Raw genomic sequence first — 17,500 nt, 5'->3', positions numbered from 1 at the left:
AGACCGCTTCACACGACCCTATCCAAGTAAACAGAAACGAAATGATATATAAACGTCACACACATACACCCAAACAATTAGCCTGAAGATGGTCTCCAGAGAAGACCGAAACATTGCAACCACATACGGACAGCTACTCAGCAAACTAACAGTCCAACACCGTAAACTAGCAAGAGAAATAGAAGTTCTCAACAAAAAGGTAAACAATATAGAAACACCAATATTATTTAATCTCGTCTGTTAACAATATATAGAATATATCTATATATATCTAGATATAGATATATATATATATATATACTAGACTATCTCCTTGACAGAGTCTCTGATTGATGTCGCTGTTCCCTCGCGAATTTCTCAAATATATATATATATATATATATATATATATATATATATATATATATATATATATATATATATATATATATGCACCACCCCAACGCCTTGTCAGTCATTCTTGAGAGAATCTTACTATCTAGCATTCAACTCGACGTAGGCGGGCCTGTCTGCCACAACACTGTCGACTGAACAAACGCCCACTCCCTTGTGCGTGGTCTTGACTAGACTTTACATAAACTTCGAAAAAAAAAAAAAAAAAAAAAAACGCTACAGTAATCCGAGGTCACTTTTTTTTTTGGGGGGGGAGGCGGGACTCGTTCCTTATTTTCGTGATCGTTGGCTTTTCCAAATAGCTGGCAAGCTAACCGTCGCGTAACTTTATATTCATCCCGTAAATTGAAATTTCTGATGAACTAGGATTTGTGTACTGTTGGATAATCTTATACATGCACATGTGTGTATGTATGCATGTTACAAACACAAAGTAGATTTTTTCCATGTTCTGTTTGGTCAAAATGGCGTTAAATGAGTGATAGGTTGGTGGGGAACGGTATGAATCTTCATTCACAAACGTTTTGTCCCTACCGAGACTTTTTTAGTGCATATACAACGAATAAAAATTTCCGCTTATAATAATGTACACAAGATGCATAGGCACACTTCGTATTGTTCCCATTACTCTACCCCTCCCATCCGTCCCCTCCGACTCACTGGCCACTCACGACCGTTGCTTTTGCTTCTCGAGAATTGATTATATTTTGTATCCATTTATTCGACCTTCTAGGCATCATGTCTATTCTGTTCCAGTTCAAATGTTCTGATTCCAGATGACTTACTAAAGATTTGGACGCCAGGGTAGGCTTTGTATGTCTATTTTTTCCAAACATCTTACAGTATCTGCGTAATATCTTACTGGACACTGGTGGCATAAAATCATCTACGTACCAACGAATTTTCTCCGGCACATGGGCTCGCCTAAGAAAATAATAAAATAGATAATCCTACAACTTCACTGAGTTTTATATTTCAACGATACATTATGATTCTGTTGTCATATATTCATATAAACAATAGCTTTGAAGCCCTACATACGAGAGTTTTGATAAAGAATCATGTCAACACATTTTGCGTTCTGTTTAGTTGTTGCATCAGTCGCCAGGTGGCTATACTCAGTGACTCTCTTACCACAATTCTGTACATCTTTCATGTTTCGCAAATAGTAAAATCACCAGTGAGCAAAATCCACTGCTTTCAAAATTAAATCTAAATAAAATACAAGTGTTACACTACTAAAGGTTGTAGTTATCCGAAACGTTAATCTCGTCTTTGAATTGTACGACAGTAGAATTCCTAGACAGCTAGAATTGCACATAAAAGGCAGGACCGACCTTAATATGATGAAGCCAGTTTAGAGAGAATTGAGGTTACGTAGGTACGACTGCAATAAATATAATCAAGATGGCGACGTCGGCATCATCGAATATCCACTTGCTCCTCATGCCGCCTACAAAGGCGTCACCGTATGGAAGTGGTTAAGTAAAAGTTACCTCACTATATTTTACATTCATTCAATCTGACAAGATTCACAAACTACACCTACAATATTGGTTTATTGTACCGCTCCTTTTTTTGCTTTTAATGTTTGAAAAGGTACCCCCCCAATACTTAAAAAGATTGTAAATAATAAGTTCCCAGTAATTTCGTTTGGTGCGTGAAAGTTGGTCGATTTTGACACGTACAATTAGAAAGGTTGCCAACACCTGATCTACCCTTTTTTTTTTATCTATTTACCTACTTATTTACTACTATTTCTTCTATCATCGCACCTACGCATCATACTATTTTACGCTAATGGCGTAATGTGGGTTCGAACCCCGAACGCCTCTTCGGTTCCCAGCACTGACTTACCAGAGATAAGATAGATTCTGTATGGAGAGGACACCGCTGCTGCGTTTCTTCGCCACATCAGTTACGCCTTTTAGCCGTCATTCACCCCAAGGTCTATATATACCAGGTCTAACCACTTCCGACCGAGTTTCGAGAGTGTTGGCGCAGCGGGCCCGTGACGTCACCTGGCTGCTCAAAGTGGGGTTCGCGCGTCCCGTCGCTGTTAGTTGTAGCTGGTTCGTTGCACGGGTATGTCGCTGCCTCCGTTCGCACCGCTCCACGCAATTAGTTATATTCTGACAATGAAGATCTATATATACCGGTATATATAGATCTTGACAATATGGCTTATTATACCATTAAGGGTTGTGGCTCAAACCAAAGAGGAATTAAGCCAAATGTTAATTTTCATCGTTTCCCTGCAAATACACGCACATGTGAACGTGTACACATATAAGCACACACGATGATATCTCCCCTTCCCGTAAAATACAAGTATATAAACACACACACACACACACACACATACATGTGAACGTGTACACATATAAGTGCACGCGACGATATCTCCCCTTCCCGTAAAATACAAGTATATAAATACACACACACATCACAATGTTCATACGACTCGGTGGCGCGATTGGTTGAGTCAGACATATATTGCCTCATGCCACTGAGACTTGTCTTAACAAGTTCAAGGCTGGCACTGAGACTGTTGCCAAGTGCCCCAATTGTAGCAAGAAGCACCACGCCTGGAATACCTCGTGCGCAGTGCGTAAAGTCCAGGCCATTGCCTGTAAGGAGAGGACAGAGAAGCAACAGGACTTCATACCTGCCCCCCCCCCCATTAACATTTGTATGGGGCAGCAGGAAACACTTTCCCACCACCGTAACACAGCCACCTACGCCCAGTGCTCCTGATATGAACAATCAGGAGCACTTTCCCGCACTTAAACCAGCTCCCACACACACACCCACAAGAACACAGACAGCTCCTAAAAAAGCAACCGAGCCTAAACCCACGCCCACCCCCAAACCCACGCCCGCCTCCAAACCCACGCCCACCCCGAAACCCACGCCCCCAGTACCAACCCCACGAGCACAGGAGCGGCAGGCCCCTCCACCTCAGTATCCGTCTGATATCATCCCCCTGCGGGAGGATGATATCGAACTGATTGTGACTGGTGTAGTCTCTGGAATCGCAACTACCCTAGGGGAAAGTGACCCAGAGAAGACACTAGCTATGGTGAATACGGCCGTGAAGAATGTGCTCCAGCTCCTAAAAGAGAAAAAGAACCCGTCCAAGAACCCTAGGCGAAAAGAGAGGACTCCCTCCCCCTCTACCTCCTCATCTCCAGCCTCCTCCCCTGCTTCCTCCCCCGCCTCCTCCCCTGCCTCCTCCTCTTCTTCCTCCCCCGCCTCCTCCTCCCCTTCCACTTCCCCCAAGCCCGCCACACCCACTTTTACGATTTGCAAAGCGCCCACAACAGCAAAGACGAGGAAAGTGCCTTCTGCTAAGCCCCAACACCGTCAATGTATCCTGCGGCTTGAAGACTCCTCTTCTTGTCTTCTGACCGGGGAGGACAAGCTGAAGACGTCATGGAATTAGACAGGGAAGAACATTGCCCTGTTCAATAATCACTTAAGGTTGCTACAGTGGAACATAAACGGGTTCCGCAGTAAAATCTCGTATCTCCTTGCGCTTGCGCAAGAGTATGCTTACGATATCATACTTCTCCAGGAGACATTGGTGAGTGACGAGGTGCGATTTCCGGGATATCGCATCTTCTCCCTCTCACTTACCCACTACTAGGGTGTGCATGATCCTCGTCAAATCATCCATCTCCTGTAGTGAAATCATGGACCCTGTATCATGTGGGGATGGTGTGGAGATTCTGGCGGTTCGACTCCATCGGGCCCACGAAACCTACACCGTCTACAACATATACAGGGGCCAGAGAGCGGTGCTGGATCTTGGAGAAGTGTGTGCTCTTGCTGCGGACAGGCTCCTCATCATAGAAGGGGACTTCAACGCCCACCATAGTATATTGATGTCGCCCCAAAGGCCCAATGTCGCTGGGCGCCACTTAAATTATATATTAGATGAATACCCTGACATTGCGTTGTTGAATAATGGTAATCCGACGCACGTGCAAGGTGGACGACTTGATCTGACCTTGGCGACGGCCACTCTCTTCCCTGGGGTAACCTGGGAGGTGCATCCTAGTGTCACTAGTGATCACTTCAGTGTCTCTGCGCACATACGGGATGCACCACCCATACCATCTGTATTACCTGTTCCCAGGTGGAAGATTGCTTTGGTAAACTGGCCAGTCTTTGAGAGATCTGTTGAAGAATGGGCAGCGTCCTACGTTCCACCACAGGACGTAGAAACGTTAGAAGCTGACTTTTCTGTAGTCCTTCAGGTGGCTGCCAACAGAGCCATCCCAAAGACTCGCCAGTCCCCCAGGGAACATAAGAACAGTTGGTATTATACCCCCGAAGTGAGAGGCCAACCATCGGGTGAACATGCTTAGGCGTGTTTTCCGACGGCGCCGAACTCAGACCAATTTGGCCAACTTGCGCGCTACAGTTCGTGACGCACACGTCACGGCTGCAGATGCCAGAAGAGCTAAAAATTTTGAATGGTGTGAGGGCTTTAACGCTCACACCTCCCTAGTAGAGCTGTGGTCCAAGCTCCGTAGAGCTACTGGCAGGACTCAACCGCGACGCACTTATCATGCCCCTGATGCTGAGGCGCAGCGGCTGGTGCAGGAGTTTGTCTCTCGCTCCAGCAGCACCTCACTTCCGCATTGTGTTCAAGACACACTGCAGGACCTCCAAGGAGTGAGGCGCCATAGTGTTGAGGACATGATGAGTCGGTCAGATGATACTGACACTAGCTTTACATTTCAGGAGCTACAGGTCACACACAGGAGCAGCTTAGACACGACACCTGGAGAGGACCTTGTCACCTATTCCATGCTGACCCATCTTGGGCCAGCGGGTGACGAGGCACTTCTAAGGGTGATAAACGCGTCTTGGAGGACTGGCAAGCTACCAACAGCCTGGAAGACGGCAATCATAACGCCAATTCCAAACCCGAAAGAACCTGGTGCTTATCGCCCCATCAGCCTGACAAGCTGCATGGGGAAGACAGCGGAGAGGATGGTGCTAAACAGGCTGCTGTGGAAACTTGGCCCAATGCATGAGCATATACATGCTTACTGCAAGGGCACTGACACAGCAAACAGTATAGCAACACTCCTCAATAATGTCAGTGGCATTCCGTCCATCGTGGTCTTTTTGGATTTGGAAAAGGCGTTCGAGCTGGCCAGTCCACTTGTGATATTAGACACCCTTGCTCGCAAGGGCGTAAAAGGCAAGCTGCTTTCTTGGATTGCTGACTATCTCGATCACCGGTCTGCGAAAGTAAGATTTCAGGGTCACATATCAGAGGCCAGAATGCTGAAGAATGGCACTCCACAGGGGGGGGGGATGTCCTCAGCCCCAATCTGTTCAATGTGCTTGTCTCCAACATTCTGGAACTACCTCTACCTAATGGGTGTAAGGTTATCTGTTATGCAGATGACCTTGCGCTTATAACTGGGAAGCGGCAGTGCTTCAACAGAGCCCAACGCTGTTTAAGCACTGTGGCAACGGAGTGTTGCAGGTTAGGGTTAAAGATCTCCCCTACCAAATCGAAAGCCATGGCTATAGGACTCTGGAATGAGGGGGAGCACCTCTCCGTTCAGGGCCTCAGGCTGGACTGGGTCCACCAGTTTCAGTACCTGGGGGTCTGGATTGATAGGGGGCTCTCCTTCCAGAAGGAACTGGCCTATCTCAAGGAGAGGCTGAAGGCAAGAACCACAGTCATGAAAGCAATGACGGGGAAGGTACTTGGTGCCACGCATCAGGTCCTTCGCACATTCTATGTGCAAGCAGTCCGCAGTTTAGTGGACTACGCTGCCCCAGCTCTTATACCTGTGGCGACTGCCAAGCTTGAAGACCTGGAGCCTTGCCAAAATGCCGCAGCAAGGATTATCCTGGGAGCTCAACCTTGGAACAAGATTGTTAACCTTCAGATGGAGGCTTCATTGCCTTCATTAACATCACGGGTCAGAAGGCTGGAGGTCGACTTTCTCGCCAAGATAGTTCAGAGCCCCAGGATAACCGAGCTGAGTCAGAGCCTTGTGATAGCTCTGGGACGGGTGGATAATCCTATCCACTCCGGTACCTGGCTATCTCAGGCGGCTGGGCTCCTGGACTCCTTCAGGCTCACCAGTGCTCTCCTTGAGAAGGGTAGGGACTCTCCTCACCCAGAGTTCAAGTCCCCACCACCATGGCTGTCGATACCTGCAACCTTCGTTGTCACAAAGCTTCCCAGTAAGAAGAAGTTATGTGATCAGGAAAGAGTACGAGCGCAGGCCCTACAAGGTATCCGCGCACTGTCGGAACCTAAAATGGCGGTCTATTATACAGATGGCTCCGTAGACCCCAACAGGCCCCGTAGTGCGGGGGCTGCTTTTGTGACGGATGGTTTGACCTTCGGCAGGAGAGTATCCGATCATGCGTCCACTCTCCAAGCTGAGGCCATAGCGTCCAAGGAGCGTTAGAGCATGCTCTAATATCTCGAGCTGGTCCTGTAGTGATCCACACGGAATCACTCTCTGCTAGGCAGCTTAGATACAACACAGCCCAGCGACAATGTACGCCTACTGACCTCCATCCTAGCACTCCTGCTGAAGCTACATCAGCAAGGCAGGAGTGTTACGCTCAACTGGGTGCCGAGCCATGTGGGCGTCCCAGGAAATGAGCTAGCCGACGCCGCAGCAGAAGCGGCGCGCCAAAGACCCGAAGTCGATGTTGTCGTCCCTCTCAGCAGAAATCAGTTGCGCATACGCACCAGGGCTCTTAACCAGGTACAACGGTTCCTTCAGCACAGACTGGAGGCAGAGGTATCTGAAAGGGCGAGGTGGTACAGGGCAGTCACAGACTACGAGCCCCTTGTACTTCCTCGCTCCACACCAAGAAAAGTGGAAACTCTGCTCTTCCGTCTGCGGCTGGAGGACCGTTGTTACTGGCAAATCAAGAACAACCCAACAGCAGGAGAAAAAAGATGCCATCACTGCAGCCACCCAGAAGCCACCCTAGACCACTACCTCAAGCATTGCCCCGCAACTGCTTTTCTGAGGAGAGGGCCTCCGACAACATCTGAGGGTCTTGTGCGCCGCCTATGCAGCCACTTAAGTCAATACGAACTGCGTCGGCTGGTGGAGTGTCAGCCCCCCCTTTAAATTTTATATATCAAATGTTACATACCTTATTATTTGAATACACCGATCATGTTAGGAAGGGTGCATTCACCGGGATGTGCATACGTATATCACGTAGGTATGCACATCTAGTGAATGCATGCGTAGGCGTGGCCAAAGCCACACACACTCGTACATTGAATCACCCTCCAAACGGGCTACTAACAAAAGCCCGTGGGAATTCTATTCCCGAATTAAACACACACACTGACTTACCTGCTCCAACAGTCCCCAAAGAGCATAGGGCAAATGAGATGACTTTGGCCACAGTAAATCAGCGCCTCCTGGCGTAGGCCACATAGTCTCTTTGATTGTATCTCTTAAGGCAAGCTTTCTCAACCTACATCACTCCCAGTGTTCAAAGACCCGCACCCGCATTCATCTGACACTGAGTATAGAATAGTAATATATCTAGAGTATAGAATAGCAATATATCTAGAGTCTAGACTCATTCAATGTACATTGGGATACTGCAATGGATATTATGAAATGGTTGGAATTGCAATAGATTAATCAGAAGAATTAAGTTCCCAAGAAATTTACAATGGTACTTCACATGCAGGAATGAAATTGTAGTTACTTTACTGGTAATCAGTACTGAATTTGAGCCATCGGAGGGCTCCAGAACTACCTGCAACCTCCTAGGGGTTCGAGAACCCCAGATTGAGAACCCCTGGGCTAAGGGAAAAAAGGAAGAAGAGGGAGAAGGAGAGAGTGAGAGGCTTGCAGAAGGTGTCCCAGTTGTTGTCCACAGTGGGACACGAGAAGGTCTTCGGGGTGGGGGGTGGTGGGTGGGTGGGCGAGTCCAGGCGCCTCGGTAGACGTTGCCAGCAAGCAGTTTGGTCCGAGGCAACTCGTGGTCTGATCTGTGTTACGAATGGACTTTTTATGATCCTGCTGGAGTAGCTAGTCTAGCGAGCAGTCTCGTTTGGTGGACGAGTGATGTAGAATAAACATTCTCAGCCTTTTAAATTTCACGGACACACTGAGATGAAAAATAAACACAGCGGACCAGTACTAGACATACAAGCACACTCTTATGTTTATATGGCCCAAGTATTCGTAGAATACAACTACAGGCGTTGTCATTACATTGGTAAATCACTGATAAAATAATAGGTTATTGGTAAAACAATTTGGCGGACCAACCAGTGGCAGTGATCCCACAAACCGAAGTTCGGGAACCACAGGTGTAACAGGTGCTAAAGTCAGCAGCTGTACATTTAAAATAGGAAAGGGTCTTCACACATATATCTCAGTCGTTGACTCCCACCTTCTCTTTTCAGTTTACGCTCAATCTCACTTCCACTTACTCACTCTCTGTCACTGTCTCTTGCTCACTCCTCTCGCTCATTCACTCACAGATTTAATCCTACTCACCTGCTCTCACTCCTACTCACCTGCTCTCACTCCTTCGCACCTGCTCTCACTCCCTCCCACTTATTCACTCTCACGCAGCCTCACTTTCTTTCAGCCAAACTCTTCCGCTCTCCTTTTTTCACGGCTCTAAAAGAAAAGTATAGCTACAACTCAGAGCAGCCAGTTGCTGCAACTGTTCCGGTCTCACGTGAAGGCGATCGCGTCGTCGTAACGAAGACGACAAAATGTAAACATGAAAAAACGCCGAAATCAATTCAGGGTAGACTTGATTATTCTCACTGAGCTGCCCTGGTTCTCATTTCTTATGTACAACAGTTCTAGTTTGATCTCGTGATAGCTCCTATCACTAACATACAAAAAATCTCAGTTTTGTTATACGCAATGCAAATGAGGAACGTTCTCAATATACCAGACAACTCTTTTTATTTAGCTTCGTCATAGTGACCTTACAAGTAGTGCATAACGTCGTCCTTGTTGATCTTCTCTCCCCTGTTTTTCAATATAGATAAATGTAAAGTACTTCATATCGGTAATAGTAATGTCCAGGCCAACCGCATAATGAATGGTATACAACTGGCAAGTGTAGAACCTTGGTGTTGTGATCAAATGATCTCAAACCAATCAAACAATGCTTGGAGGTAATTAGAACTGAAAATAAATTGTTTTTGTAGGTAGAGCTTTTGAGTTTAGAGCTGAAGATATTATTCTTAATTTTTCCAGTGCCCTAGTCATACTTAACCTAGAATACTGTGTACAGTGCTGATCTCCATATCACAAAAATTATATACAGAAGTTAGAAGTGTACCGTAGAGTGAAAATGCTCATTCCTAGGTTGCGGAACAAGCCGTGGGAAGAGTGCTTAAGTCAACTAAATTTGTTTAGTCCCTCGAAACGGAGAATGAGATGAGATACAAAATGAGGTTTTAAAATTTGTCAAAGGGATTGAAAACATGGATGTGGAGATATATTTTAAAACTTACAATTCCGACGCAACTAAAAATAATGGATACAAGATTGTAGGAAAACGATTTCGAACAGACATGGCAAAATACTACTTCTTCAATCGTGTTGTTGATATATGGAATGGCCTATCATCCCACGGCATCGATTGTTCCATTGTAGAGATATTCAAAAAATGTCTCGACATTAACTTTGCTACAAATCCCCGATTAGAATTATTTACTTCTAAATAGATTAAAAGAAAAGGAAGATAATGATGATGGTGACGATAATAATGATAACGATAGTATTGATAACGATAGTATTGATAACGATAGTACTGATAACGATAGTACTGATAACGATAGTACTGATAACGATAGTACTGATAACGATAGTACTGATAACGATAGTACTGATAACGATAGTACTGATAACGATAGTACTGATAACGATAGTACTGATAACGATAGTATTGATAACGATAGTATTGATAACGATAGTATTGATAACGATAGTATTGATAACGATAGTATTGATAACGATAGTATTGATAACGACAACAACGATAACGATAGTATTGATAACGACAACAACGACAACAACGATGACGACAACGACGACAACAACAACGACAACAACAATAATAATGATATTATTATTATTATTATGTATTAATAGTGATAGTAGGTTTTTTACCGAAACAGTCATGTAAGAATCTGTTGCTGTTCGTTTGTCCTCCATGCAACTCCATGGAAACCCTGCGAAGCAAGACTCCTTCTTTCCTCTAGATTATTGCACCCACGGAGGCCGCCTTGTCATCTGCCTCGTGCTCCACCGTGTAGCTCGATGCAAAGATTGAAAATAATATTTGTGATTCACAGGCCTCAGATACCCACAAAGATTACTGGACAGATTAAAAGAATAATATCTAAGTGATCAAGAAGGGCATTAAACCTGTCCCAGCCTCCCTCCCCTCTGTCCTTTTGCCCGCTTTCTGTCCTTCATCTCCTCTTTGGCTCTCACTTCTAACTCTCCCTCAACCTCCTTGTCCCTCACTTCCTCTTCCCCTTTTTCTTCCCTCCCCTTCTTTCTCCTTTTCTCCTCCCTCTTCTTTCTTCTCTACTACATTTCCTCCTTCGCAAATACACCCAGCTTTACTGTATTTGCTTCTCGATTAAATTTCTTTTCCCCCCCTCCAGACTCTACTTCATCTTCCCTCTCCCACTTTCTACGTTTTCTCCTTCGCTTCTTCTCCCTTCGTCCTCACCTCCTTTTCCCGTTCTTCTCTCCTCACTCTTGCCTCCTTTCCTTAACTATACTTTTTCCTCCTTACGTCTTCCTTCCCACTTCGTTTTACATAAGAACATAAGAATGAAGGAGACTGCAAGAGACCATAAAGCCTACACTAGGCAGCTCCGTATCCATCTCCACCTGTCATCCCCATCCATAAAGTTGTCTAATAGTTTCTTAAAACAACTGATAGTTTGAGCGCTTACTACATTTTTCTTCCCTCTCCTTTGCCACTCTGCCTCCTAATTCTCCTTCCTTTTTATTTCTCTACGTCTCGCACTTCCTTTTATCCTCTCCTTTCTTTCCACCTCCGCCTCTTTTTTTTTTTCTCCTTTATTACTCACTTCCTATTCCTCCTCACACTTCATCTTTTTTACTTCTCTACTTCTTCGTCACTCGAGAAGTGCTCCTCATCACTGCACCTCTCCACTACACCTCTCCACTATTTTTTTCTTTCTCCTCTGTTGTCCACATCCACACCACTCCTACGCCCTCCCCCCTCCCCCTCCCCCCTCCCCCCCACACACGTACATAAAATTTCTAAAACAGCCATCCTAGTATGACGTAGTTAACCGTTGCCAGTATTATTTTGACTTAATTTTGTATTTGGACTAGTGTTCTTAATGATTTGTACTTGCATTTATTTTCTTGTTTATATATATACATATATATATATATATATATATATATATATATATATATATATATATATATATATATATTATATTATATTATATACATACATATACTTTTTTTCTAACCAGGCCAGAGTCCACGCCGCTTGATGGCAGGGTTTATGATCACCACTATGTTTCTTTCCATGTGGATCAGCAACACGGCGTCAACCGCCATGATGGTCCCTATTGTGCACGCCATTCTTAAAGAGTTGTACAAGGTAAGGGACCCTTAATTCGGTCGATTATATTAACCTGATATAATAAAATGTGATTAATTGTTAATCATGAGGCAACCTGATGCAGTAAAGTGCTGTGATTGTTTAGGCTTAACTGCAAATAATAGTTGTGATTCATTACCAAGCTGCTGCTTGATTGGTTATTGTTTGTAATGTAGTGGCGTAGGAGGCGGTGGAAGGGAGGCCAGGAGGGTCTGGATGTTGGGGCAGTCCCACCCAGTATTATTGCTGGGGGACAGGATGATGTAAGCTTGGGATCACCCAGTATATTCACACAAAAATCATGATATTAGTGCTTAGAATAGACCACAACATCTTGACCATATAATATTTATCAACGAATTTTTTTAATCTGAAAGTTCTCTTAATGAACCTATGCTCCTTGAAAGTAAGCTCCAACATAAAAAGAAAAAATCCAATAAGTATGATAACTGTATCGAAAAACCGGTGATAAGTTCTAGCAAACTTCTTATATGAATATCTTCTTGATATTTTTCACACTGCTCGTATTATCATTCTAATATATTTTTCAGTTCTTTAGAAAAATGTTACACGTTTGACAATAACATATCTACATTTAAGGGACATAATGAGAATAACTAATATGAGCAATTTCTTTTGTGTATGCTACTTGGGGCATTGGCATAGTCAAGGAGGGGCGGTTGATAAAATGACATTACCAAGATCTCATAATTGATAAAAACTTATCTTTTTCACATATTTCAATTTGGAATGTACTCTTAATATAGACTGCATACAGCCTTAAAATGTCTCTGAGATTGTTGAAAATTTAAGATGTTTTTTCTTTGGGAATCTCATAGCCTGTTTTGTGCTTCTCTCTCCCCCAAAATCACAAGTGTTCCTACACCTATGACTTATTGATGATAAAAGAAGATCTTATCAGGACTTATTAACGATAAAAGAACATCTTATCAGATGGAAGGATTGTGTAGCTTTTGGTTTATGACCCTTAGCGTTGAGATTGGCTGATTTTTTTTTTTTTATTATTATTATAATTGCTGCTTATTGTACAGTATACTTCAGCGTCATGATTCACGTTTATGGTACCATACGTATAATGTATCATGAAGCATGTTATGATTACCATGTTCATATTCACAATTCTTTTAAAATGGAAATACCAAGTTCCATACATCACGAAATTTGTTCACCAATTCATATCAAACAATGAATGAATGCAAATTTTCTTTAAATGAACAAGATTTAACATGTTTAGTTTTATCAATAAATGTTACCTCATCAGTAGTAAAGAATTAGATGCCATCAAATATTTTCATTCAAATATTTTGATCCTTCTACAGCCTACTTCGAACGACAGCCATGTTGATATTAGGCTCGAGGATAAAGAGAGGCTGCCTGACGAGAGGGCACACAACGGCAACCCAGAGTGAGTAAAAATATATACAAGTAAATGAATAGATAAATAAATACATAAATAATTCGATAAACACATGCTTAAGTAAAGATGTCAATCATATTCTTAAAATGCTAGGTATATATATATATATATATATATATATATATATATATATATATATATATATATATATGGTGTGTGTGTGTGTGTGTGTTTTAATAATGGCGTCAAAATTCAAGTTATGTAGTTGTGCAACGCCAGTCGCATATAAAATTGGGTATATACTATATACATTATGTATACACACACACACACTCACAGTGGTAGAGTTCTCGGCTGCCACTACGGTGGTCCGGGTTCGAATCCCGCCTAGGACTGAAATAATGTCATTATTGCTGCGCTGTGAGTCGGTACCCCAGCTCTCGTGGGCGGGGAGTTGGATGTGTGTGTGCGTGTAAGATCACAGCATTACCCATAGATCGGTCATATATGAGCTCTGAGCTCTCTTCCAGGAGAGAAGTAACTCGGTCACGAGTCCAAAACGTGATCCAGGACCATGGTAAATCGCACACACACACACGCACACACACACACACACACACACACACACACACACACACACACACACACACACACACACACACACACACACACACACACACACACACACACACACACACACACAACTCCAGGAAAACTTCAAGTTCAGTCGATCTCAACGACGAGGGAGTACCTTTGTTGTATTAGTAGGGAAGGGGAAAGTTCGTGGTGTAGTGGGAAGGTGAAGAAAAATGAGAAAGGGAGGGATTACTGAGGGAAATGGAAGGAAATGAGGAAGGAGACGAACGGGCTCCCCCGGACGTTAGAAGAAATGTCAACAGGAGGGCTGCAGACGACGCAGGTGAAGTCGAAAATATCAGTAAAGGCACTAAAATTAGAAATATAGATAAGAACAACACAATAGAAAGTGAAGATAATAATTTCCATGGATTTAATGAGGGAGGGGATGCCAACCTCCCCCGATTAGCAAGTCTAGAGGAAAAACTAGAGAAAATGATCGAACACTGGGAGGTTAGGTTCAGCCAACTTACACGGATTACGCAAAGAGTTGATAAATTGGAAGAACTAAAGAAGGAGAACCAAAACCTAACTAAAAAAAATAGAAGAATTAAAAATATAGTTAAAAGAAGTAAAAAATGAGAATGAAGAATTAAAGAACAATAACGAGAATAAAGAGTCCATAACAAAAGAAGTACAGGGTTGGAAAAAAGTCCAAGAGAACAACAAAATTGTATTTAGAGATATAGTGACACAACAGATGAAAGAACAAACTAAGGACACAGTTATTAAAGTGATGAGAGAGAAGGAGAATATAGTAAGAGACTTAGCGGACAAAAAGGAATGTATCATTGTATCAAGGATGGAAGAGAAGCATAATCCAAACAGGACTACAAGGGTAAAGAAGGAGAAGGAAAAGGTAAACAAGATATTAGAAGTAGTTCAAGAGGAAAAAACAAGAAACAGGGAAAGAAGCTAAAGAAATATATAGAAAAGGGAAATACAATATAGATACGACCAGACCAATTAAGGTTAAATTCAGGTCATAAACGACAGCAGAGAATATCTTAGCAAAAACAGGGAAACTAGCAAAAAGTATGGATAAAAAGAGAAATGAATAAAGAGAAAAGAGAGGATGAGAAAACAAAAAGACTAGAAGCTAAGAAAAAGAAAATGAGAAAAGAACAGAGTCAAAGAGATTCTATTGGAGAGTGGTGGATATGAAAGTGAGGAAATGGTTCATAGCAGAGAAAAACGGAAGGGAAGCAGAAAACACGATGGAAGTAGCAGAAAATTAAAAGTGTCTTACACAAATAAAGATGGCTTAATAACAGGCTTGAACGAACTGAATGATTACCTGAAGGAAAAAGAACCGGACATAATGGGAATTGTAGAGACAACATTGAAAGGTTCATTACCACCCAACAGTGTAGGACATGGTGCATATAATTATTGGATTAGAAACAGAGAGGTAAAACAAGGGCGTGGAGTTATGTTTCTGACTAAGAAGGAGATAAATGTGAGGAATGTCACATGTGGAATGAATAGAGTAGAGATGATTATGATAGAAGTGGAGGACAGGGATGGGAAGATCAGGAAGTTTGTAGTAAATTATGTACCTCCTAAAACGGCTTCATGGGAAGAAAGAGAACACAAAAATATGTCAGTAGACACAAGGATAATACTAAATAAGATTATGGAAGATGGAGGAAGAATAGTTATAATGGGTGACTGTAACTGTAAAGAAATCTGCTCGAAAGAGATGACAGTGAAGGGTGAAGACGACCTATGGGGAAATGTACTACTTGATATGATTAAAAACATACAATGACGCAATGGATACAAGAGAATATTAGGTATAGAAATGAGGAAGAACCATCGAGACTGGACATAATCAAATCAGAACCCTAAATAGTGGACAAGATTAAATGTAAGACACCAACAAGTAAAAGTGACCACATATTGATTGAACTGGAACTAAATGAGGAAAAATACATTAAAAAACGAACAATATAGAAAGGAAAGATTGATATATGGAAAAACTAAATTTGATGAAATAAGAGAATAAAAAAAAAAAAAGACTAGGAAAGGATACACAAGGAGGAAACAACAGTAGAAGAGAAATGGAATATTTTGACAAAAATTTATAAAGAAGTGGAAAAGTATGTTCCAAGACAAAAACAAGAAAAAGGATATATAAAGTGTTAGTACAACAAAATATGTAGGAAGTTAAAAGACAAAAGGGATAAAGCTTGGACAAATTGGAAAAAATATAAAAGACCTGAAAAATGGAAAATATATACTAGTTATAGAAATAAATATGTACAAGTGTGCCGAGAAAAAAAAAGAAAATACGAAAAAGATGTTATAGAAAATTTTAAGATGAACCAAAACTATTTTACAGATTTGTAAACAACAAACTGAAAAACAAACAAGAATTAGAGAAACTACGACAAGGAGAAGTTGAATACACAGAGGAAATAGAAATGGTAGAAATTATGAACAAGCATTTTAAATCGGTGTTTACGAGGGAGAACATACAACTTAGAGATATCGAGTGGGAGGAGAAAGTCCCCCCTATGAAAGAGATAGAAGTAATAAGGAATGAAACTATGAATCACTTGAGTAATCTCGATGTCAGAAAATCGCATGGACCAGATGAAATGGCAAACTGGATTTTGAGAGAATGCAGGAATGAACCAACAGACAAAATGCATAGTCTAATAAACAGTTCATTGAAAGAAGGAAAAGTTCCAGAAGATTGGAAAAGAGCAAATATAGTACCAATATATAAAGGGGAAAACAAGGATTTCCCTACTAGCTATAGACCGGTCTCTCTTACAAGTACGATAGCAAAAAATTGTGAAAGAATGATAAAAATTAGATGGGTAAGGCATTTGAAAAAAAAAAATTACGTACCAAATCCAAGGCAATTTCAATTTAGACAAGGACGATCATGCGTCACAAACTTAATGTGTTTCTACTTAAGGCTGATAGATGTAATGCAAGAAAGAGATGGATGGGCTGATTGTGCATTTCTAGACCTGAAAAAAACTTTTGATAAGGTGCCACATAAGAAATTGCTAAAGATATTAGAAACTGAAGGAGGAATACAAGGCAAACTGCTTAAATGGATGGAAGATAAGAGACAAACACTCTAATTGGGATAAGTGATTAGTGGAGTTACACAAGGAACACTTCTGGTCCCAATAATGTTTGCTATATATAATAATGATATGGATGAAGGAATTGAAAGTTATATGAGATTCTTTGCGGACGATGCAAAATTGTTGAAAAAAGTAAACACTGTGGAAGATTGTGAGTCGCTGCAGAGTGATCTCAATAAAGTATGGGAGTGGAGTAGGAAGTGGGAGATGGAATTCAATATTAAGAAGTGTAGTATTATAAAGTTTGGAAGAAGCAAAAAAAGAATAATGGCATCATATGAATTGGGAGAGGAAAAAATTTAAAAAGTAGAAAGTCAGAAGGACCTGG

The 17,500-nt window shown here is 42.0% G+C and overlaps 1 protein-coding gene across 1 annotated transcript in view; it reads left to right on the top strand.

Annotated features, from left to right (window-relative positions):
* The window catches only part of LOC143029770 (Na(+)/citrate cotransporter-like), a 71,429-nt gene that overhangs the window by 25,088 nt on the left and 28,841 nt on the right, over positions 1 to 17,500 (top strand). Inside the window, exons 3-4 of the mRNA XM_076192690.1 lie at positions 11,921 to 12,051; positions 13,392 to 13,477. Coding sequence (XP_076048805.1) covers positions 11,921 to 12,051; positions 13,392 to 13,477 — 217 coding nt within the window. The remainder of the gene's footprint in view (positions 1 to 11,920; positions 12,052 to 13,391; positions 13,478 to 17,500) is intronic.

The sequence above is a fragment of the Oratosquilla oratoria genome, chromosome 11 (genome assembly GCF_046742065.1).
Source record: "Oratosquilla oratoria isolate Oo_2021 chromosome 11, ASM4674206v1, whole genome shotgun sequence".
In the NCBI taxonomy this organism is placed as follows: domain Eukaryota; kingdom Metazoa; phylum Arthropoda; class Malacostraca; order Stomatopoda; family Squillidae; genus Oratosquilla; species Oratosquilla oratoria.
The sequence above is the reverse complement of the archived record's forward strand: the minus strand, read 5'-3'. Positions and strand labels throughout refer to the sequence as shown.